Source organism: Salmo salar, chromosome 16, assembly GCF_965601325.2.
Source record: "Salmo salar chromosome 16, fSalSal1, whole genome shotgun sequence".
NCBI lineage: Eukaryota > Metazoa > Chordata > Actinopteri > Salmoniformes > Salmonidae > Salmo > Salmo salar.
Genome location: NC_138306.1, coordinates 48209790 through 48235000, shown reverse-complemented (window position 1 = coordinate 48235000; position 25211 = coordinate 48209790). Strand labels below are relative to the sequence as shown.

Below are 25211 nucleotides of genomic sequence, written 5' to 3'. Positions count from 1 at the left end.
TAGTTACTGTATTTCTGTTATGCTGTTTATCACTCTGAACAACTTCGTAGTTACTGTATTTCTGTTATCCTGTTTATCACTCTGAACAACTTCGTAGTTACTGTATTTCTGTTATGCTGTTTATCACTCTGAACAACTTCGTAGTTACTGTATTTCTGTTATGCTGTTTATCACTCTGAACAACTTTGTAGTTACTGTATTTCTGTTATGCTGTTTATCACTCTGAACAACTTCGTAGTTACTGTATTTCTGTTATGCTGTTTATCACTCTGAACAACTTCGTAGTTACTGTATTTCTGTTATGCTGTTTATCACTCTGAACAACTTCGTAGTTACTGTATTTCTGTTATCCTGTTTATCACTCTGAACAACTTCGTAGTTACTGTATTTCTGTAATCCTGTTTATCTCACTCTGAACAACTTCGTAGTTACTGTATTTTTGTTATGCTGTTTATCACTCTGAACAACTTCGTAGTTACTGTATTTCTGTTATCCTGTTTATCACTCTGAACAACTTCGTAGTTACTGTATTTCTGTTATCCTGTTTATCTCACTCTGAACAACTTCGTAGTTACTGTATTTCTGTTATGCTGTTTATCACTGAACAACTTCGTAGTTACTGTATTTCTGTTATGCTGTTTATCACTCTAAACAATTCAGTAGTTAGTCATTACTGTATTTCTGTTATCCTGTTTATCTCACTCTGAACAACTTCGTAGTTACTGTATTTCTGTTATCCTGCTTATCTCACTCTGAACAATTCAGTAGTTAGTCATTACTGTATTTCTGTTATCCTGTTTATCTCAGTCTGAACAACTTAGTAGTTACTGTATTTCTGACTGTGCTATTCTTTCTTTTTGCAACATGAAATCACTATGAGTTAGCATGTGGAACATTCAGGGACAATGGAGTTCAACATAAATCTTAAAGATGTCGATGACATCATCCTGCAGAAGACATGGGTTAAGGCTGACGTTGTCACTCACCGTCGATCAGACTACAGAGAGGTCATTGTGCCGTCACAGAAACACAGCTCTGTCAATAGAGGCAGAGACTCTGGAGGACTGATCATTTGGTAAAAATCTGAACTACAAAATCTAATTGATCCCCTCAAAATTGGTAAATATCATATTTGGTTAAAACTGAAAAAATAACGTGTACTGACAGAAAAAGTTGTTCCTTTGCGCAATATATATCCCCATATTACTCAGAGGAGATCTTCCCCACCCTTGAGGAAGAGACGTGCCATTTCCAGGCCCAGGGAAATGTGCTCATCTGTGGGAACACAAATGCGCACACAGGAACACTACCTGATCTAACAACCACAAGAGGAAACAGCTTTATTACAGGCCATACTGTTTCTAACTGTCTTCATCTCCCCCATAGAAACAACAGTTTCATCAACAAAAACGGAAGGGATCTGTTGCAGCTCTGTCGAAGCCTGGGTCTGTACTTTGTCCATGGTAGATTACATTGTGACTCTATGGGGAGATTCACCTATTGCTCACTTCTTGGCCACAGCACAGTAGATTATATGATTACAGACATTGACCCTTTCTCTCATTCACCGTCAAGCCACTAACACCTCTGTCTGATCACAGCCAAATTACGTTGTTTCTCAAAAGAACAGACATGGAAACAACCACACATTCACAGCCCAGTAAGCTGTACAACATCAGAAATTCATACAGATGGGCCCAAAACAACACCGAAGAATACCAGGAAGCAACCTGGAACCAAAATATCCAAACACTCTTAGATAACTTTCTGGATGCCACATTCACTCACAGTAAAGAAGGCATCAATCCAGCAGTAAAAACATCAACTATATATTCAGGCAAACGGCAAAAGAAGCAAAACTGAAACAAACCAAAAAAGACCACAGATGACAACTGGTTTGATGCAGATTGTAAAATAATAAGGAAAAAACTGAGAACACTATCCAACCAAAAGCACAGAGACCCAAATAATGGTGAATTATTCCTTCATTACTGTGAGACTTTAAAACTCTATAAATGTACACTCAGAACCAAAGAAGCACAGTACAACAGCAAGCAGCGGATGCTAATTGAGGAGTCCATAAACACAAACAACTTCTGGCAAAATTGAAAAAAAATTATAATAATCGAAACTAGAAGAATTAGCGATACAAAATGGTGACATATGGACAACCTATTTCAAAACACTCCACAACACCGTTTAAATTGATGCAAACGAAGAACAATTGAATGGATTAGAAAAAGCTATAAAGGACAATCAAAATCCATTGGACTCTCCAATTACTGACCTGGAACTCTATAAGAAACTTCAGGCCATCAAATTTAAAAAAAAAAGCATGCAGACCTGATGGCATCCTAAATGAGATGCTCAAACTCACTAGTGCAAAATGCCAATTGGCTATATTAAAACTGTTTAATTTGAGTGTAGGTTATTTCCCTGACATCTGAAATCAAGGACTCATAACCCCAATATATTTAAGAACAGAGAGAAATTTGACCCTAACAATTACAGAAGCATTTTTGTGAACAGTAACCTGGGGAAGGTTTTCTGTAGTATTATCAATGTAAGAGTTCTAAACTTCCTTAATAAGCACAATGTTTTGAGTAAAAGCCAAATTGGATTTATACCAAAACATCACACGACCGATCATATTTACACCCTACACACCCTGATAGATAAACATGTCCACCAAAATAATACCAAAATATACGCTTGCTTTATCGACTTCCAAAAAGCATTTGATTCTATTTGGCATACAGGACTGTTCTACAAAGTTATTGAATGTGGTGTAGGGGTTAAAATATATGACATAATTAAATCAATGTATACTGGCAATACGTGCAGCAACCCTTCGTCAGGGTTGCAATCTGAACCCTGCACTCCTCAATATTTACATCAACGAATTGGCCACTATTCTAGAAAAATCCTCAGCTCCTGGTGTTAGTCTTCACAATTCAGAGGTTAAATGCCTGCTCTTCGCAGATAACCTGTGTGCCTGCTGTCAACCACACCACATGGCCTACAGCAGAGCCTGGACCTGCTAGAGCAGTACTGTCAGACCTGGGCCCTGGCAGTAAACCCCCACAGCACCTGGCCTACAGCAGAGCCTGGACCTGCTAGAGCAGTACTGTCAGACCTGGGCCCTGGCAGTAAACCCCCACAGCACATGGCCTACAGCAGAGCCTGGACCTGCTAGAGCAGTACTGCCAGACCTGGGCCCTGGCAGTAAACCCCCACAGCACATGGCCTACAGCAGAGCCTGGACCTGCTAGAGCAGTACTGCCAGACCTGGGCCCTGGCAGTAAACCCCCACAGCACATGGCCTACAGCAGAGCCTGGACCTGCTAGAGCAGTACTGCCAGACCTGGGCCCTGGCAGTAAACCCCCACAGCACATGGCCTACAGCAGAGCCTGGACCTGCTAGAGCAGTACTGCCAGACCTGGGCCCTGGCAGTAAACCCCCACAGCACATGGCCTACAGCAGAGCCTGGACCTGCTAGAGCAGTACTGCCAGACCTGGGCCCTGGCAGTAAACCCCCACAGCACATGGCCTACAGCAGAGCCTGGACCTGCTAGAGCAGTACTGCCAGACCTGGGCCCTGGCAGTAAACCCCCACAGCACATGGCCTACAGCAGAGCCTGGACCTGCTAGAGCAGTACTGCCAGACCTGGGCCCTGGCAGGAAACTCAAACAAGACTAAAATAATGATTTTCCAGAGAAGATCCAGATCTCAGGGAATTAGACCAAAGTTCTCAATTGGTACAAAATATATAGAATACTGTACACACTACAATTACTTAGGTTTAAAAATAAGCTCAACTGGACACCTTAATGAGGCTGTGAATGAACTGAGAGAGAAAGCATGCAGGGCATTCCACACCATTAAAAAACTCATTAAAATACCTATTAATAGTTGGCTAAAACGAATTGAATGTTTCATTGAACCAATTGCACTTTATGGCAGTGAGGTGTGGGGTCCACTTGCAAATCAAGATTTCACACAATGGGACAAACACCCCATTGAAACCCTACATGCAGAGTTCTGTAAGATTCTCCTACGTGTCCAGAGGAAAACTACAAACAATGCATGCAGGGCAGAATTAGGCCAATATCCACTAATAATAAAAACTCAAAAAAGAGCAATTAAGTTTTGGAAACATCTAAAATACAGTGACCCCCTCTCTTATCATTACCAAGCCCTGCAATGCCAAGAGCTGAGCAAAGAAAAGAGTCCCCTCATCCAGCTGGTCCTGGGGCTGAGTTCACAAACCTGTTCTACTAACACACTGAAACCTCAGGACCAGAACATCCAATCAATCAGAATAAACCAAATTACAACACAGTCAAAATAAAACTACATTGCTTATTGGGAAACACAAGCACAACACAAAGCAAAATGCAGTGCTATCTGGCCCTAAATCGACAGTACACCGTGGCTGAATATTTGACCATGGTTACTGATCAAAACCTTAGAAAAACCTTGACAAAGTACAGGCTCAGTGAGCACAGCCTTGCCATTGAGAAGGGTAGACACAGGAAAACCTGGCTCCCTGTAGAGGAAAGGCTGTGCAACCACTGTACAACAGCAGAACCTGAGACGGAGCTGCATTTCCTGAAAAAATGTCAAAAATATAAAACAATTAGAGAGTGTTATTTCTCCAAATTTCAAACCCTTATTCAAGGTTTCAAAGACCTCTCTGATGAGGACAGGCTACCCGTCCTGTTGGGGGAGGACGCAGAGAGCTGTGGGTTGGCAGCGCACTACATCGCTGCCTGCCACAAGATAAGGGACAGTGTCTGACAGACCAACCAACCTGCACATGTCCTCTGTGCTTATTGTTATTCTTCGGTTATTTTGACCCATGATTATATTTGTTACCGTTGTCCCATTGACAATATTGATTATTATTATTTTAATTATTTTAATATTGTACATTGCCAAAGTAAGCTTTGGCAATATGTACATTGTTACGTCATGCCAATAAAACAAATTGAATTGAAATTGAAAGAGAGAGGTGAGAGCGAGAGTTGTGAGAGAGAGAGGTGAGAGATGTGAGAGAAGAAAGAGCGTGAGAGAGAGAGAGAGAGAGAGAGAGAGAGAGAGAGAGAGAGAGAGAGAGAGAGAGAGAGGATTTAGGGGAAGAGGAGAACTGAGGCTGCTGGAAAGGAGAACAAACACTGGGATCCAGTGTAATGGCGAAGTAGAGGATGATGAAGAAGAAGTAGAGGATAATGAAGAAGAAGTAGAGGATGAAGAAGAAGTAGAGGATGAAGAAGAAGAAGTAGAGGATGAAGAAGAAGTAGAGGATGAAGAAGAAGTAGAGGATGAAGAAGAAGAAGTAGAGGATGAAGAAGAAGTAGAGGATGAAGAAGAAGTAGAGGATGAAGAAGAAGTAGAGGATGAAGAAGAAGTAGAGGATGAAGAAGAAGTAGAGGATGAAGAAGAAGTAGAGGATGAAGAAGAAGGGGGTATTTGTACTTGTATACAAGTAAGTTGTACTCCAGCTGGTCCTTTCCAGAGACACAGGCCGCATTGTCCTGCTCCGGCGTTTCAGCCAAGAGTGATTCACCTCGCTTCGCCTCACCCCCGTCACACACACACAGGCACGCACACACAAAGAAAACACACACAAGAAACGCACACACACACATCCCACAGGGCCGGAGATGTCAGCAGAGTGGCTCTTAAAGTAGGGAATGGGACGTGGGGTTGAGTTTGTGTGTGTGTGTGTGTGGGGGGGGACTAGGGCCCATAGACGGCAACATAGCATGTCAATGAAACAGAGCGACAGAGAGGGAGAGAGTGAGGGACAGAGAGAGCGAGAGGGACAGAGAGAGCGAGAGGGACAGAGAGAGAGAGAGAGAGAGAAAGCGAGAGAGAGAGAGAGTGAGAGAAACTGCCCGCCGCGGCACGGCGAGCCCATTGCGTCCAATATGGATTCTCAAGCCTGTCAGTTTGAAATATATCGGACATTTCTTATTTATGTTTCTGCTGGAGTGTGCAGGAGATTTAAGGCTCTATATAAAATAGTGTCTCATCGGGTTGGAGGGGTTTAGAGGGGGGTTCTGTAAAGGGAACAGCTGCTTTCCATGTAACAACCTTGAGGTCAGTTATGATTCAAAAAGAATGGTTGCATCCCAAATTGCACCCTACTACCCATGAAGTGCACTTCATTATGAATTGAATAGGGTACCATTTGGGACGTAGCCAATGACAACGTCAGCAGTGGGTTTATGGTGCTGGGTGATGCACTTTTCTCTACAGTGAAAGGGAGAAATTGGGCTAAATTGCAGAACGTTTTCACTGTGTGTACATAAGAAAACCATGAGAATAGCTGTAAACGATTTGAGTTGAATACTTTGGGGTCAAACGGCTCACATTTTATAATCATGATGAAGAACAATAATCAGAAAAATGCCTGCTTAAGTGATCGGTATGGTCGTTGCTGATAATTTTGGGTTTATCGTCCCAGCTCTTGAGTATGGGCCATAGGCTGTGTTTTCCAGCCAGGGTCTCCGTGTGGAGAAAAGTGGGGCTGTGGTGGTAGTAGTGGGACAGATGGTCAATCTGGAGTTGTCTGTCCGCCGGTCTCTCTGTGTCTGTCTGCTCCACTACTGTCTGTCTGTCTGCCTGCCTGTCTCTCTGTGTCTGTCTGTCCGACTGTCTGCTCCACTACTGTCTGTCTGTCTGTCTGCCTGTCTCTCTGTGTCTGTCTGTCCGATTGTCTGCTCCACTACTGTCTGTCTGTCTGCCTGCCTGTCTCTCTGTGTCTGTCTGTCCGACTGTCTGCTCCACTACTGTCTGTCTGTCTGTCTGCCTGTCTCTCTGTGTCTGTCTGTCCGATTGTCTGCTCCACTACTGTCTGTCTCTCCGCCTGTCTCTCTGTGTCTGTCTGCTCCACTACTGTCTGTCTGTCCGCCTGTCTCTCTGTGTCTGTCTGTCCGACTGTCTGCTCCACTACTGTCTGTCGATCCGCCTGTCTCTCTGTGTCCGTCTGTCCGATTGTCTGCTCCACTACTGTCTGTCTGTCCGCTTGTCTCTCTGTGTCCGTCTGTCCGACTGTCTGCTCCACTACTGTATGTCTGTCCGCCTGTCTCTCTGTGTCTGTCTGTCCGCCTGTCTCTCTGTGTCTGTCTGTCCGCCTGTCTCTCTGTGTCTGTCTGCGTAGGCAACGCTTCAGCTCGTCTGTAAATCTCCCTCAGCGCAATTCCTGGAACTCTTGCTCTCTCGCTCTATTCATCTCTCCCTCTCTCTCTATCCATTCATCTCCTCTCTCTCTCTCTCTCTCTCTCTCCATTCATCTCTCCCTCTCTCATCCATCTCAGCCTGGATGTCTCTTTGGGTTTGTTTTTTGTTCTGGTCTCTGGAGGAGAACAAAGAGTTCCACTTGGTCCTCCTATTCCCTCTGGTCAAAAGTAGTGCACTACGTAGCGAATAGGGGCCCATTTGGGACACAGACATAGGCTGAGTGTTCTCTGAGTGGAACGTGGTGGATGACCAAGCCACTAGCAGTGACCGAAAACGAGATAAGCAGAGCGGCTAGCTAAGATCCCAGTTAACCCTTTGAACTGTAGCGTTTGGCAAGGGTGTTTGAGATTAAACCTTTTGCTTCACCAAAGGGTAGAAGGAACATTACGCCTCTGCCCTAAATGGCCCCTTATTCCCTTTATAGTGCACTACTTTTGACCAGGGACCATAGGGGATGCAACCTACCATTGAAAAATGCTTATGTCAGTTTGACATACAGTACAGTACAGTGCCTTCAGGAAGTATTGATACCCCCTGACTGGAATATATATATATATATATTTTTTTTTTTTTCTCCATCTACACACAATATTTCATAATGACAAAGTGAAAACGTATTTTTTGCCATTTTTGCAAATGTATTGAAAATGAAATACAGAAATATCTCATTTACATAAGTATTCACTCCCATGAGTCAACACATTTTAGAATCACCTTTGGCAACGATTACAGCTGTGAGTCTTTTTGTCTCTAAGACTTTGCACACCTGGATTGTACAATATTTGCACATTATTCTTTTTAAAATTCTTCAAGCTCTGTCAAGTTGGTTGTTGATCACTGCTAGTTAGCCATTTTTAAGTCTTGCCATAGATTTTCAAGCCGACAGCAGTCAAAACTGTAACTAGGTCACTCAGAAACTTTCAATGTCCTCTTGGTAAGCAACTCCAATGTATATTTGACATTATGTTTTAGGTTACACTCCTGCTGAAAGGTGAATTTGGCTCCCAGTGTCTGTTGGAAAACAGACTGGACCAGGTTTTCCTCCAGAATTTTGCCTGTGCTGACCTCTATTCTGTTTATTTTTATCCTAAAATAACTCTTTAGTCCTTGACGATGACAAGCATACCCATAACATGATGCAGCCAGCACCATGCTTGAAAATATGAAGAGTGATACTCAGTGATGCGTTATGTTGGATTTGCCCCAAACATAACGCTTTCAGGACTTAAAGTGAATTCCGATATTTTTAATCTTTACAGGCATCCTTCTTTTAACTCTTTCATTTAGATTAGTGTTGTGGAGTAATTACAATGGTGTTGATCCATCCTCAGTTTTCCCTTATCACAGCCATTAAACCGTGTAACTGAATTAGGAAGGACGTCTGTCTCTTTGTAGTGACTGGGTGTATTGACACATCATCCAAAGTGTAATTAATAACTTCACCATGCTCAAAAGGGATATTCCATGTCTTTTTACCCATCTACCAATAGGTTCCCTTCTTCGTGAGGTTTTGGAAAACCTCCCTGGTCTTTGTGGTTGAATCTTTGTTTGAAATTCACTGATCCGCTGAGGGACCTTACACATCATTGTATGGGTGGGGTACAGAGATGAGGGAGTCATTGAAAAATTATGATAAACCCTATTATAGCACACACAGAGCTCATGCAACTTTTTATGCGACTTGTTAAGCAAATGTTTATTCCTGAACTTATTTAGTCTTGCCATAACATAGGGGTTGAGTACTCTAGACATTTCAGCTTTTCATTTTTTATAAAATGTCAAAAACTCTAAAAACACTGACATTATAGGGTAGTGTGAGTGTGTAGGCCAGTGACACAATCAATCATTTTAAAATATGTTTTTAATGTATTTCTTTTTTTAAATACCCCCTTTTTCTACCCAATTTCATGATATCCGATTGGTAGTTACAGTCTTGTCCCATTGCTGCAACTCCCGTATGGATTTTTGAGAGGCGAAGGTTGAGAGCCGTGCGTCCTCCGAAACACAACCCAACCAAGCCACACTGCTTCTTGACACAATGCCCACTTAACCCGGAAGCCAGCCGCACCAATATGTCAGAGGAAACGATCGGACAAGGACAAGCCGGCTGGCCAAACCTTCCCGTAACCCAGACGACGCTGGGCCAATTGTGCGCCGCCTCATGGGTCACCTGGTCGCGGCCGGCTGCAACACAGCCTGGGATCGAACCAGGATCTGTAGTGATGCAGTGCCTTAGACCACTGCGCCACTCGGGAGGCAATACACAATCTCAATTTAAATCCATTTAAATTCAGGCTGTAACACAACAAAATGTGGAAAAAGTTAAGGGGTGTGAATACACAGGACACTGAGTGTACAAAACATTAGGAACAACGGCCCTTTCCATGACAGACCAGGTAAATTCATAGGGAAAGCTATGAATCCATATTGATGCCACCTGTTAAATCCACTTCTATCAGTGTAGATGAAAAGGAAGAGACAGGTTAAAGAATGATTTTTAAGCCTCAGGACAATTGAGACATGGATTACGAATGTGTGCCATTCAGAGGGTGAATAGGCAAGAAAAAAGATTTACAGTGCATTTGAAAATTATTCAGACCCCTTGACTTTTTCCACATTTTGTTATGTTACAGCCTTATTCAATTTTTTTTTAAATAATCCCTCATTAATCTACACACAACACCCCATAATAACAAAGCAAAAACATGTTTTTAGAAATGTATTCTGACCCTTTATTCAGTACTTTGTTGAAGCACCTTTGGCAGTGATTAGAGCCTCTAGTCTTCTTGGGAGTGATGCTACAAGCTTGGTACACCTGTTTGTGGGTAGATTCTCCCATCTTCTCTGCAGACCTTTTTTTCTTGCTTTGTTATTATGAAAAAAAATTATTGAATCCATTTTAGAATAATAAGGCTGTAAGGTAACAAAATGTGAAAAAAGTCAAGGGGTCTGAATACTTTCCGAATGCATTGTAAGTACCCATGAAAAGAGTATGGAAGTAGGTGCTAGGTTTTTCACACAACAGTGGGTAGCATTGGAGTCAGAATTCGGTAGGAAGGACCGCACATGTTCTGTTAATATGAAAGACAATAATCTTCTGTCATTTTGAGCACCGTGGGTGGATGTCCTATTGATGTCCTATTGATGTCCTCATTGCAGTATGTGACAAAGCCATCTGCTTAGCAATGCGTTTTAATGTCCACCGTCATCCAATTCAATCTAGCTTACTCAGCGATTTACCAGTCGGCCACTCACTTAAATAACATTTATTTGATAGGATTCTACCGGAGCTACAGAAACAACTGTATAATTAAGTAATAACAAATACAGAGGATGATTTATGTTTGTCCACTAAAACATTGCCGGGTGAAACGAACTAAACGCTGTATTGATGTGCAGGTGAGGCTATTTTTTAACTGCCGGTCGAAAATTCAAAATGGATTCCGTTTCAGACTGAATTCTCGGTTTCTTATTTCTCCCAGTGATTTATTTTGGCATACAGGCAATGTACATTTGTCCCCACAAAGGGAACATAGCCACACACTGATTTATATAGGAAGAACTAAACATAGCATTGGTTTATGACGAGGTTGGAAGTACATTTATTTTGTCTCTGTCCCAAATGGCACCCTATTCCCTATGTAGAGCACTACTTTTGACCAGGGGCCACAGGGCTCCGGTCAAAAGTAGTGCACTATATAGGGAAGATGGCGCCATTTGAGACACAACACTTGGCTGTAGTCACAGACTACAAAGGGGTGTAGGTTTCACTTTGTTGTCTCAACTATTTGGTTCTATGAAATAATTTACAAAGTACACTTTTGCAATGTCTGCGTCATATAGAAATGAACAGGCCAATGCCAACAACATACAGTTCATATCAGGTCAAACACAGTAGTGTGTGTAAAAGGGTTTCAAAACAATAGGTTGACCTTTGATCCCTAACGGAACAAGTGATACTGAACAAACGAACGCATGCAAACACACACTTTCAGCCCCACACGCACACGCACACACACAGGGTCCTCAATCAAGATCCTTTACAGAGAAAGAAATCCTATGACTTCACGGATTACGCCACTCACTAAAATAAAGGGGGAGAATAAGAGAATAATGACTTTTAAATGGCTGGTCCGTAAGAAGAGCTGGGTCAAACCTGATACCACTGACGTAAAACTAAGCCTGGGCCCACTGCGCCGAACGGCCATTTGAAAAGCACACCCGCCGCCATTTATCTCCATTAAGAGGTGCCGGGGAGGGGGTCCCTACACCCCACTATCGTTAGCTCTGATCCCCGTCACGCCTTTAAAACACGCTTGCTGTCGCAGCTAAGCTAATACTAGACACTCTGATTTGGGCCTTTCTGCTTCTCCAGGAGTGATGTTTCTAGTTAATGACCTTGGACGTGCCCGGGCTGCAGTCGCTGGTCGTGGTGTAACGCCATGTGACATGACGTCTCACTATGATGTAGTCCGTTTCATACATTTAAAAGAATGAAGTTGTACTGTCCTGGGAAACGGGAACATGTCCAATAAGAAACATTTATTTTCGTATGCCGTTGCAAAACCTTTTACAACAGTGTGCACTAATTAAACATTTAACGAACGATAGTCCTAGGGGCATAAATTGTGTACTGAATGTATTGTGCAGTATATTGAACTGTGCGGGGATAGTTTGTGTGATTATTTGTGTGTGTGTGTGTGTGTGTGTGTGTGTGTGTGTGTGTGTGTGTGTGTGTGTGTGTGTGTGTGTGTGTGTCTGTTGCTGCTGACCCCAACATTCATTCAGCAGACAGACAGACAGACAGAGCCTTCTGTACTGCAGACTACAGCCCAGAGTGTGTCTACAGGCAGTGGTGCTGCAGACTGCACAGTGGATCCCATTCAGTCTCATCAGCCTAAAGCCTCGAACGGATACTCATACGGACCTGAAAAATCAATTCCCCCTCTCGCCCAGGGCAGCCTGCCTCGGCTTGCAGTGAGAGATGGATTAGAAGAGAGAGAGAAAGAACAGGGAAGGAGAGAGAGAGAAAGAACAGGGAAGGAGAGAGAGAGAGAAAGAACAGGGAAGGAGAGAGAGAGAGAAAGAACAGGGAAGGAGAGAGAGAGAGAAAGAACAGGGAAGGAGAGAGAGAGAGAAAGAACAGGGAAGGAGAGAGAGAGAGAAAGAACAGGGAAGGAGAGAGAGAGAGAAAGAACAGGGAAGGAGAGAGAGAGAGAAAGAACAGGGAAGGAGAGAGAGAGAGAAAGAACAGGGAAGGAGAAAGAGAGAGAAAGAACAGGGAAGGAGAGAGAGAAAGAACAGGGAAGGAGAGAGAGAGAAAGAACAGGGAAGGAGAGAGAGAGAAAGAACAGGGAAGGAGAGAGAGAGAAAGAACAGGGAAGGAGAGAGAGAGAAAGAACAGGGAAGGAGAGAGCGAGAAAGAACAGGGAAGGAGAGAGCGAGAAAGAACAGGGAAGGAGAGCGAGAGAAAGAACAGGGAAGGAGAGAGCGAGAAAGAACAGGGAAGGAGAGAGAGAGAAAGAACAGGGAAGGAGAGAGCGCGAAAGAACAGGGAAGGAGAGAGAGAGAAAGAACAGGGAAGGAGAGAGCGAGAGAAAGAACAGGGAAGGAGAGAGCGAGAGAAAGAACAGGGAAGGAGAGAGAGAGAAAGAACAGGGAAGGAGAGCGAGAGAAAGAACAGGGAAGGAGAGAGAGAGAAAGAACAGGGAAGGAGAGAGAGAGAAAGAACAGGGAAGGAGAGCGAGAGAAAGAACAGGGAAGGAGAGAGAGAGAAAGAACAGGGAAGGAGAGCGAGAGAAAGAACAGGGAAGGAGAGAGAGAGAAAGAACAGGGAAGGAGAGAGCGCGAGAAAGAACAGGGAAGGAGAGAGAGAGAAAGAACAGGGAAGGAGAGAGAGAGAAAGAACAGGGAAGGAGAGAGAGAGAAAGAACAGGGAAGGAGAGAGAGAGAAAGAACAGGGAAGGAGAGAGAGAGAAAGAACAGGGAAGGAGAGCGAGAGAAAGAACAGGGAAGGAGAGAGAGAGAAAGAACAGGGAAGGAGAGAGAGAGAAAGAACAGGGAAGGAGAGAGCGCGAGAAAGAACAGGGAAGGAGAGAGAGAGAAAGAACAGGGAAGGAGAGAGAGAGAAAGAACAGGGAAGGAGAGAGAGAGAAAGAACAGGGAAGGAGAGAGAGAGAAAGAACAGGGAAGGAGAGAGAGAGAAAGAACAGGGAAGGAGAGAGAGAGAGAAAGAACAGGGAAGGAGAGAGAGAGAGAAAGAACAGGGAAGGAGAGCGAGAGAAAGAACAGGGAAGGAGAGAGAGAGAAAGAACAGGGAAGGAGAGAGAGAGAGAAAGAACAGGGAAGGAGAGAGCGAGAAAGAACAGGGAAGGAGAGAGAGAGAAAGAACAGGGAAGGAGAGCGAGAGAAAGAACAGGGAAGGAGAGAGAGAGAAAGAACAGGGAAGGAGAGAGCGAGAAAGAACAGGGAAGGAGAGAGAGAGAAAGAACAGGGAAGGAGAGCGAGAGAAAGAACAGGGAAGGAGAGAGCGCGAAAGAACAGGGAAGGAGAGAGCGAGAAAGAACAGGGAAGGAGAGAGCGCGAAAGAACAGGGAAGGAGAGAGCGCGAGAAAGAACAGGGAAGGAGAGAGCGAGAGAAAGAACAGGGAAGGAGAGAGCGAGAAAGAACAGGGAAGGAGAGAGCGAGAGAAAGAACAGGGAAGGAGAGAGCGAGAGAAAGAACAGGGAAGGAGAGAGCGAGAAAGAACAGGGAAGGAGAGAGCGAGAAAGAACAGGGAAGGAGAGAGAGAGAAAGAACAGGGAAGGAGAGCGAGAGAAAGAACAGGGAAGGAGAGAGCGCGAAAGAACAGGGAAGGAGAGAGCGCGAGAAAGAACAGGGAAGGAGAGAGAGAGAAAGAACAGGGAAGGAGAGAGAGAGAAAGAACAGGGAAGGAGAGAGAGAGAAAGAACAGGGAAGGAGAGCGAGAGAAAGAACAGGGAAGGAGAGCGAGAGAAAGAACAGGGAAGGAGAGCGAGAGAAAGAACAGGGAAGGAGAGAGAGAGAAAGAACAGGGAAGGAGAGAGAGAGAAAGAACAGGGAAGGAGAGAGAGAGAAAGAACAGGGAAGGAGAGAGAGAGAAAGAACAGGGAAGGAGAGAGAGAGAGAAAGAACAGGGAAGGAGAGAGAGAGAGAAAGAACAGGGAAGGAGAGAGAGAGAAAGAACAGGGAAGGAGAGAGAGAGAGAAAGAACAGGGAAGGAGAGAGAGAGAAAGAACAGGGAAGGAGAGAGAGAGAGAAAGAACAGGGAAGGAGAGAGAGAGAAAGAACAGGGAAGGAGAGAGAGAGAAAGAACAGGGAAGGAGAGAGAGAGAGAAAGAACAGGGAAGGAGAGAGAGAGAAAGAACAGGGAAGGAGAGAGAGAGAAAGAACAGGGAAGGAGAGAGAGAGAGAAAGAACAGGGAAGGAGAGAGAGAGAAAGAACAGGGAAGGAGAGAGAGAGAAAGAACAGGGAAGGAGAGAGAGAGAAAGAACAGGGAAGGAGAGAGAGACTGCAAAAGAGAAAGAGAGGGAGTGATAAGGCAAGACCGACACTTTAACTATGTAGTGCTGCTATGATATAACTTGTGTTATTGTTGTCAATATACAAAGCTCCATCTCATTCATATTAATTACTGTGTGAACTAAACACCTCATTCTTTACATTAATATGCAGTGATGCGTAACTTCCATTAGGAGGGAGAGAGGAATGGAGGAAGGGAGGGCAAGAGGGACGGAAGAGTGAGAGTGGTGGAGGAGGAGAGGAGGGAGAGAGGGCTGGAGGAGGAGAGGAGGGAGAGATAGACGGAGGAGGAGGAGAGGAGGGAGAGATAGACGGAGGATGAAGAGAGGAGGGAGAGAGGGCTGGAGGAGGAAAGGAGGGAGAGAGGGCTGGAGGAGGAGAGGAGGGAGAGAGGGCTGGAGGAGGAGAGGAGGGAGAGATAGACGGAGGAGGAGGAGAGGAGGGAGAGATAGACGGAGGATGAAGAGAGGAGGGAGAGAGGGCTGGAGGAGGAAAGGAGGGAGAGAGGGCTGGAGGAGGAGAGGAGGGAGAGAGGGAAGGAGGAGAAGAGGAGTGGAGTAGGAAAGGAGGGAGAGAGAGTAGAAAGAGGTGTTAGAGGTGAAGCTATGCCTATATTTAAGGATTCAAGGCCCCAGGATACAGTTATTCTGAAACACAAGGGGCCCCATAACACATTCACAAACAATCCATTAAACCCTTCATATAAAGCCTCTGCAATTTTGACTTGTTCACAACATTCTTTCCCATCTTCCTTGAATCTATCTCATCTAATCTTGTGTCTTGTCTTATCTGTTCAATGCTATCTACAAATGATAGAAATTGGGACAATATGAATAATACTTTTTGAATGTCCTATTTCTTCAATGCTGTGTATTTCAGTTGTCTTTGTATTTGCAGTCTTGTTGCAAACTAAAGCAACGAGAAAAAGAGCTAGACAATCACAATCACAATCACAACCACAACGATGAGGTACATAGCGATACCAAATACTAGGCCATATGCTCACATTCATGTTATATACTTATCTACTCCTAAATACTAGGTTACACTGTATACTCCTAAATACTCGGTTACACTGTATACTCCTAAATACTAGGCCACACTGTATACTCCTAAATACTAGGCCACACTGTATACTCCTAAATACTAGGCCACACTGTATACTCCTAAATACTAGGCCACACTGTATACTCCTAAATAGTCCTATAGATTCTTCCTTCAGTTCATTTCTGAGCTGCGACTCCGTTCTTTATGACTTCACTCGCTCTACGAGACTGGGTCATGTACTCAGGTCATATACTATATACAGTGCCTTCAGAAAGGGATTCACACCCCTTGACTTTTTCCACATTGTGTTTAAAATGGATGGACAGCCTGAATTTAAAATGGATTCAATTGAGATTTTGTCGTCACTGGCCTACACACAATACCCCATAACGTAAATTTTTTTGTTTTGTTTTTAATTTAAAACAAATCTAAATCTGAAATGAAATGTCTTGAGTCAATAAGTATTCAACCCCTTTGTTATGGCAAGCCTAAATAAATTCAGGAGTAAAAATATGCTTAACAAGTCACATAGGTGGCATGGACTCTGAGTGCAATAATAGTGTTTACATGATTTTATGACTACCTCATCTCCGTACGCCACACATACAATAGTCTGTGAGGTCCCTCAGTCGAGCAGTTCATTTCAACCACAGATTCAACCACAAAGACCAGGAAGGTTTTCCAGTGCCTTGCAAAGAAGAGCACCTATTGTTAGATGGGTAAAAATACATTTTATATCCTTTTGAGCATGCTGAATTTATTAATTACACTGTACAGAATAACTTTATGTCCTGAATACAAAGCATTATGTTTGGGACAAACATCACTGAGTACCACTCTTTATATTTTCAAACATGGTAGTGGATGCATCATGTTATGGGTATGCTTGTCATTGGCAAGGACTAGGGAGTTTTTTTATGATAAAAGTTAAAGTTTTGACTTATTTCGGCTTGAAAATCTATGGCAAGACTTGAAAACGGCTGTCTAGGAATGATCAACAATCAACTTGACAGAGCTTGAAGAATTTTAAAATGAATAAATGTGCAAATATTATACAATCCAGGTGTGTAAAACTATAAGAGGTTTACCAAGAAAAAGGAACAGCTGTAATCACTGCCAAAGGTGATTCTAACATGTATTGACTAAGGGGTGTGAATGTTTATGTAAATTAGATATTTATAAGAACATGTTTCCACTGTCATGGGGTACTGTAGATGGATGAGAAAAATGTTCATCGACTCCATTCTTTCTGACTTCACTCATTCCTGAACGACTCTTGGTAATAGTTATGAGGTGGTGATGTGTAGCCTTAACTTTTGTTGTGACTTTTATTTTAACACTAAGAAATAAAGGTTACAGATGCATCCTTTCTGCTGCCAATGGTGGCCAACATGAAGTCTCTGTTTGAATTGTTAGCAGGTGAGTGTTCTGTTTGTATTGTTAGCAGGTGAGTGCTCTGTTTGTATTGTTAGCAGGTGAGTGTTCTGTTTGTATTGTTAGCAGGTGAGTGCTCTGTTTGTATTGTTAGCAGGTGAGTGTTCTGTTTGTATTGTTAGCAGGTGAGTGTTCTGTTTGTATTGTTAGCAGGTGAGTGTTCTGTTTGTATTGTTAGCAGGTGAGTGTTCTGTTTGTATTGTTAGCAGGTGAGTGTTCTGTTTGTATTGTTAGCAGGTGAGTGCTCTGTTTGTATTGTTAGCAGGTGAGTGCTCTGTTTGTATTGTTAGCAGGTGAGTGCTCTGTTTGTATTGTTAGCAGGTGAGTGTTCTGTTTGTATTGTTAGCAGGTGAGTGCTCTGTTTGTATTGTTAGCAGGTGAGTGCTCTGTTTGTATTGTTAGCAGGTGAGTGTTCTGTTTGTATTGTTAGCAGGTGAGTGCTCTGTTTGTATTGTTAGCAGGTGAGTGCTCTGTTTGTATTGTTAGCAGGTGAGTGCTCTGTTTGTATTGTTAGCAGGTGAGTGTTCTGTTTGTATTGTTAGCAGGTGAGTGCTCTGTTTGTATTGTTAGCAGGTGAGTGCTCTGTTTGTATTGTTAGCAGGTGAGTGCTCTGTTTGTATTGTTAGCAGGTGAGTGCTCTGTTTGTATTGTTAGCAGGTGAGTGCTCTGTTTGTATTGTTAGCAGGTGAGTGTTCTGTTTGTATTGTTAGCAGGTGAGTGCTCTGTTTGTATTTTACATTTTTACATTTACATTTTAGTCATTTAGCAGACGCTCTTATCCAGAGCGACTTACAGTAGTGAATGCATACATTTCATACATTTTTTTTCCTGTGCTGGCCCCCCGTGGGAATCGAACCCACAACCCTGGCGTTGCAAACACCATGCTCTACCAACTGAGCTACAGGGAAGGCTAGCAGGTGAGTGCTCTGTTTGTATTGTTAGCAGGTGAGTGCTCTGTTTGTATTGTTAGCAGGTGAGTGTTCTGTTTGTATTGTTAGCAGGTGAGTGTTCTGTTTGTATTGTTAGCAGGTGAGTGTTCTGTTTGTATTGTTAGCAGGTGAGTGCTCTGTTTGTATTGTTAGCAGGTGAGTGCTCTGTTTGTATTGTTAGCAGGTGAGTGCTCTGTTTGTATTGTTAGCAGGTGAGTGCTCTGTTTGTATTGTTAGCAGGTGAGTGCTCTGTTTGTATTGTTAGCAGGTGAGTGTTCTGTTTGTATTGTTAGCAGGTGAGTGTTCTGTTTGTATTGTTAGCAGGTGAGTGCTCTGTTTGTATTGTTAGCAGGTGAGTGCTCTGTTTGTATTGTTAGCAGGTGAGTGCTCTGTTTGTATTGTTAGCAGGTGAGTGCTCTGTTTGTATTGTTAGCAGGTGAGTGCTCTGTTTGTATTGTTAGCAGGTGAGTGCTCTGTTTGTATTGTTAGCAGGTGAGTGCTCTGTTTGTATTGTTAGCAGGTGAGTGCTCTGTTTGTATTGTTAGCAGGTGAGTGCTCTGTTTGTATTGTTAGCAGGTGAGTGCTCTGTTTGTATTGTTAGCAGGTGAGTGCTCTGTTTGTATTGTTAGCAGGTGAGTGCTCTGTTTGTATTGTTAGCAGGTGAGTGCTCTGTTTGTATTGTTAGCAGGTGAGTGCTCTGTTTGTATTGTTAGCAGGTGAGTGCTCTGTTTGTATTGTTAGCAGGTGAGTGCTCTGTTTGTATTGTTAGCAGGTGAGTGCTCTGTTTGTATTGTTAGCAGGTGAGTGCTCTGTTTGTATTGTTAGCAGGTGAGTGTTCTGTTTGTATTGTTAGCAGGTGAGTGTTCTGTTTGTATTGTTAGCAGGTGAGTGCTCTGTTTGTATTGTTAGCAGGTGAGTGCTCTGTTTGTATTGTTAGCAGGTGAGTGCTCTGTTTGTATTGTTAGCAGGTGAGTGCTCTGTTTGTATTGTTAGCAGGTGAGTGCTCTGTTTGTATTGTTAGCAGGTGAGTGCTCTGTTTGTATTGTTAGCAGGTGAGTGTTCTGTTTGTATTGTTAGCAGGTGAGTGCTCTGTTTGTATTGTAAGCAGGTGAGTGTTCTGTTTGTATTGTTAGCAGGTGAGTGCTCTGTTTGTATTGTTAGCAGGTGAGTGTTCTGTTTGTATTGTTAGCAGGTGAGTGCTCTGTTTGTATTGTTAGCAGGTGAGTGCTCTGTTTGTATTGTTAGCAGGTGAGTGCTCTGTTTGTATTGATAGCAGGTGAGTGCTCTGTTTGTATTGTTAGCAGGTGAGTGCTCTGTTTGTATTGTTAGCAGGTGTGTGCTCTGTTTGTATTGTTAGCAGGTGAGTGCTCTGTTTGTATTGTTAGCAGGTGAGTGCTCTGTTTGTATTGTTAGCAGGTGAGTGCTCTGTTTGTATTGTTAGCAGGTGAGTGCTCTGTTTGTATTGTTAGCAGGTGAGTGCTCTGTTTGTATTGTTAGCAGGTGAGTGCTCTGTTTGTATTGTTAGCAGGTGAGTGCTCTGTTTGTATTGTTAGCAGGTGAGTGCTCTGTTTGTATTGTTAGCAGGTGAGTGCTCTGTTTGTATTGTTAGCAGGTGAGTGCTCTGTTTGTATTGTTAGCAGGTGAGTGTTCTGTTTGTATTGTTAGCAGGTGAGTGTTCTGTTTGTATTGTTAGCAGGGGTGCGGAGTGCGGTGGGCTCTGTTTGTATTGTTAGCAGGTGAGTGCTCTGTTTGTATTGTTAGCAGGTGAGTGCTCTGTTTGTATTGTTAGCAGGTGAGTGCTGGGGCGGTGGGCTGTTGTATTGTTAGCAGGTGAGTGTTCTGTTTGGGCGGTGAGTGCTCGTTGAGGCAGGTGAGTGTTCTGTTTGTATTGTTAGCAGGTGAGTGCTGGGGCGGTGGTGTTCGTGATTGTTAGCAGGTGAGTGCTCTGGGGCGGTGGTGCTCTGTGATTGTTAGCAGGTGAGTGCTCTGGGGCGGTGGTGCTCTGTGATTGTTAGCAGGTGGGCGGAGTGCGGTGGGCTGTTTGTATTGTTAGCAGGTGAGTGCTCGGGGCGGTGGTGCTCTGTGATTGTTAGCAGGTGAGTGTTCTGACTGGAAGCATAGTTTTGTAAAGTACAAAAAAATAACATTATATTGAAATGTTTTTAGTTATCTGGTATACCTGGATATATTTTGATTGAACAGTACCCTAGCTCTACTCGATTGATCATTTAAAGTGATTTCTGCTGTGGAGTTCATACTGACTGTGATTAGGGCCTTATTATGCAGTGCTGTGAAAAGTATTTGCCCCCTTTCTAATTTATTATACTTTTTAATCTTTTTTTCATACTGAATGTTTTGCCAGATCTTCAATCAAAATGTTATATTAGATAAAAGGAACCTGAGTGAACAAATAACACAACAATTAAATACTTATTTCATTTATTAAGAAATTAAATAAAAAATGTATACTTCTCTTTTTTTGTAAACTCAGGTTCCCTTTATCTAATAGGTTATGGTTGAAGATCTGATAACATTCAGAATCAATAATATGCAAAAATAGAGAAAATCAGAAAGGGGGCAAATACTTTTTCACGGCACTGTAGTTCTTGTGTTTTCCAGTCACAATGAACCGATATGGAGCTGGGTGCCTGTGTCTGACGTGTGTGATGTTTGGCGGTTGGCCCAGCTCCAGGCAACACGGCGGCAACTTGCCAAGCCCAACTACAGTCTGTTTCCTTTTGTTGTCCCTTACTCGATGACATGTGACACGGTCGTGCACATTTCCTTTTCCGATCAGACTACAGGAGAAAAGACAAGCGGGATTTCATTAGCTTATTTTCCCTCCTCGTGTTGCATCCCCCCATCCTGAAGAGAACCAGCCGAGGTGGAAGGCTTTGGTCGGTTTGTGTTAATTACGCACCAAAATTAAGAAAAAAGGGAGGGACGACAATAAAACGCGCTTGTTTTCCTCTTCTGTTTCAACTTCTGCAGTCATGAATATGAACCAGGCTTTAGTCTGCCCTCATGAATATGAACCAGGCTTTAGTCTGCCGTCATGAATATGAACCAGGCTTTAGTCTGCCGTCATGAATATGAACCAGGCTTTAGTCTGCCGTCATGAATATGAACCAGGCTTTAGTCTGCCGTCATGAATATGAACCAGGCTTTAGTCTGCTGTCATGAATATGAACCAGGCTTTAGTCTGCCGTCATGAATATGAACCAGGCTTTAGTCTGCCGTCATGAATATGAACCAGGCTTTAGTCTGCCGTCATGAATATGAACCAGGCTTTAGTCTGCTTCAGCCCACTCCCTCCCCCACTGTGGCCACATATAGAACTCAAACAGTCCCTTTGAGACTCCTCCACCCTCATTCTACCCCTCCTCACCCCAAGCTCCATCTATTATCAATTTCTTTGTTTATTTTCCCATAAGATTTTCTTTGTTTATTTCCTGGTAAAACCACCTGGCCCTTTGCAAGGGTCACTGCTGTTGGTATGGGGATCAATCTCTTACGGTCTCCCTCCTCCAGTTCATATTCCTCCCCAAATTAGAAGAGGAGAGGGAGAGGTGTGTGGAGAGGGAGGAGGAGGAATAGAGGGAGGAGAGAGAGAAAGAGGGATAGGGAGGAGGGAGAGAGAGCGAGAGTGAGAGAAAAGAAACAGGAATTAGGCTTTGGCGGTATACCATATATAGCGCATACCGGGGTATTTGGAAATAGCCACTGCATGCTTTTTTAATACCATCAATACAGTTGAAACTGTACACATGCTGCTCCAGAGCCAGTACTGAGCATTTGCACAATGTCTCTCATTCACATTCTCTTGTAAATGTCCAAACTCACCAAAAATGACATTCGGTAGCTCCTACCTATATAGGCATAACTTCATGTCTTTGCAAAAAAAACTAAAAAACATTTGTTTGTGCTCGTTAGCATATTTAACGAGCAACCTCTATGGAAATGTGCTATTACTTGTGCTAATTTTGTTAGCATTCTGGTAATAGACGTCAAATGGGCTTTTATGTACTTTTTGGGCGCCTCCTTGTGTACTAAGCTGGTAATATCGTAAATCCCGGGATGAGAGAAGGACGGTATGAACATCTGGATACCGCTCTACCCTAACAGGAATGAAAGAGAGTGAAGGCGATGAGAAAGAGAAGAAGATGCAGAAAGAGTAGAAAGCAGAGACAAGACAGGTGAGTGCGAGGGGCAGAGCCTCTCTCCCTACCTGGTAGTCTAGGATGCTGAAGCCCAGGCCTCTCTCTCTCCCCACCTGGTAGTCTAGGATGCTGAAGCCCAGGCCTCTCTCTCTCCCCACCTGGTAGTCTAGGATGCTGAAGCCCAGGCCTCTCTCTCCCCCTACCTGGTAGTCTAGGATGCTGAAGCCCAGGCCTCTCTCTCTCTCCCTACCTGGTAGTCTATGATGCTGAAGCCCAGGCCTCTCTCTCTCACCCTACCTGGTAGTCTAGGACGCTGAAGCCCAGGCCTCTCTCTCCCCCTACCTGGTAGTCTAGGATGCTGAAGCCCAGGCCTCTCTCTCTCTCCCTACCTGGTAGTCTATGATGCTGAAGCCCAGGCCTCTCTCTCTCTCCCTGCCTGGTAGTCTAGGATGCTGAAGCCCAGGCCTCTCTCTCTCTCCCTGCCTGGTAGTCTAGGATGCTGAAGTCCAGGCCTCTCTCTTCCCCTACCTGGTAGTCTGGGATGCTGAAGCCCAGGCCTCTCTCTCTCTCCCTACCTGGTAGTCTAGGATGCTGAAGCCCAGGCCTCTCACTCTCTCCCTACCTGGTAGTCTATGATGCTGAAGCCCAGGCCTCTCTCTCTCTCCCTACCTGGTAGTCTAGGATGCTGAAGCCCAGGCCTCTCACTCTCTCCCTACCTGGTAGTCTATGATGCTGAAGCCCAGGCCTCTCTCTCTCTCCCTACCTGGTAGTCTAGGATGCTGAAGCCCAGGCCTCTCTCTCTCTCTCCCTACCTGGTAGTCTATGATGCTGAAGCCCAGGCCTCTCTCTCTCTCCCTACCTGGTAGTCTATGATGCTGAAGCCCAGGCCTCTCTCTCTCTCCCTACCTGGTAGTCTAGGATGCTGAAGCCCAGGCCTCTCTCTCTCTCCCTACCTGGTAGTCTGGGATGCTGAAGCCCAGGCCTCTCTCTCCCCCTACCTGGTAGTCTAGGATGCTGAAGCCCAGGCCTCCCTCTCTCTCCCTACCTGGTATTCTAGGATGCTGAAGCCCAGGCCTCCCTCTCTCTCCCTACCTGGTAGTCTAGGATGCTGAAGCCCAGGCCTCTCTCTCTCCCCTACCTGGTAGTCTAGGATGCTGAAGCCCAGGCCTCTCTCTCTCTCCCTACCTGTTAGTCTAGGATGCTGAAGCCCAGGCCTCTCTCTCTCTCCCTACCTGGTAGTCTAGGATGCTGAAGCCCAGGCCTCTCTCTCTCTCCCTACCTGGTAGTCTAGGATACTGAAGCCCAGGCCTCTCTCTCTCCCTACCTGGTAGCCTAGGATGCTGAAGCCCAGGCCTCTCTCTCTCCCTACCTGGTAGTCTAGGATGCTGAAGCCCAGAACTCTCTCTCCCCACCTGGTAGTCTAGGATGCTGAAGCCCAGGCCTCTCTCTCCCCCTACCTGGTAGTCTAGGATGCTGAAGCCCAGGCCTCTCTCTCTCCCTACCTGGTAGTCTAGGATGCTGAAGCCCAGGCCTCTCTCTCTCTCCCTACCTGGTAGTCTAGGATGCTGAAGCCCAGGCCTCTCTCTCTCTCCCCACCTGGTAGTCTAGGATGCTGAAGCCCAGGCCTCTCTCTCTCCCCCTACCTGGTAGTCTAGGATGCTGAAGCCCAGGCCTCTCTCTCTCTCCCTACCTGGTAGTCTAGGATGCTGAAGCCCAGGCCTCCCTCTCTCCCCACTTGGTAGTCTACGATGCTGAAGCCCAGAACTCTCTCACTCTCCCTACCTGGTAGTCTACGATGCTGAAGCCCAGAACTCTCTCACTCTCCCTACCTGGTAGTCTAGGATGCTGAAGCCCAGAACTCTCTCTCTCCCCCTACCTGGTAGTCTAGGATGCTGAAGCCCAGGCCTCTCTCTCTTACCCTACCTGGTAGTCTAGGATGCTGAAGCCCAGAACTCTCTCTCTTCCCCTACCTGGTAGTCTAGGATGCTGAAGCCCAGGCCTCTCTCTCTTCCCCTACCTGGTAGACTAGGATGCTGAAGCCCAGGCCTCTCTCTATCCCTACCTGGTAGCCTAGGATGCTGAAGCCCAGGCCTCTCTCTCTCCCTACCTGGTAGTCTAGGATGCTGAAGCCCAGAACTCTCTCTCTCCCCCTACCTGGTAGTCTAGGATGCTGAAGCCCAGAACTCTCTCTCTCCCCCTACCTGGTAGTCTAGGATGCTGAAGCCCAGAACTCTCTCTCTTCCCCTACCTGGTAGTCTAGGATGCTGAAGCCCAGAACTCTCTCTCTTCCCCTACCTGGTAGTCTAGGATGCTGAAGCCCAGGCCTCTCTCTCTCCCTACCTGGTAGTCTAGGATGCTGAAGCCCAGGCCTCTCTCTCCCTTCTCCAGCTCCAACAACTGGATGTCTGGGGACCACAGAGCCTCTTCTCCTTCCTCATGCACGTTCTCCTCCAGGTGGCTGGGGTATGTGGGTGCTTCCTCCTCCTCTGAGATCTCCTTTAGGGTGGCTTGGTCCTGCTGGGTGAAAGAGGCACACGGTTAAGATAAGGAGACAGGACACCATTATTTTAGATTCCGGAACATCTTTACCAGATAAAAACGGATATGTGTTGTACTGCAGTACATCATGCTACAACACTGACTGTCACCTAGCAACTGTCATTAGGAGCAGACTCTTAAAGGGAGTGCTTCTAATCTCAGTTTGTTACCTGTATAAAAGACACTTGTCCACAGAAGCAATCAATCAATCAGAATCCAAACTCTCCACCATGGCCAAGACCAAAGAGCTCTCCAAGGATGTCAGGGACAAGATTGTAGACCTACACAAGGCTGGAATGGGCTACAAGACCA

General features: G+C 44.7%; 1 protein-coding gene across 3 annotated transcripts in view; it reads right to left on the bottom strand.

Annotated features, from left to right (window-relative positions):
- LOC106574041 (inaD-like protein) overlaps nt 1-25211 on the bottom strand; it is a 123054-nt gene that overhangs the window by 50679 nt on the left and 47164 nt on the right. For 2 of the 3 annotated variants that reach the window (XM_014149556.3, XM_014149560.3), the window contains exon 16: nt 24702-24878. In XM_014149556.3, coding sequence (XP_014005031.3) covers nt 24702-24878 — 177 coding nt within the window. The remainder of the gene's footprint in view (nt 1-24701; nt 24879-25211) is intronic. The other variant, XM_014149559.3, reaches the window with a different exon arrangement.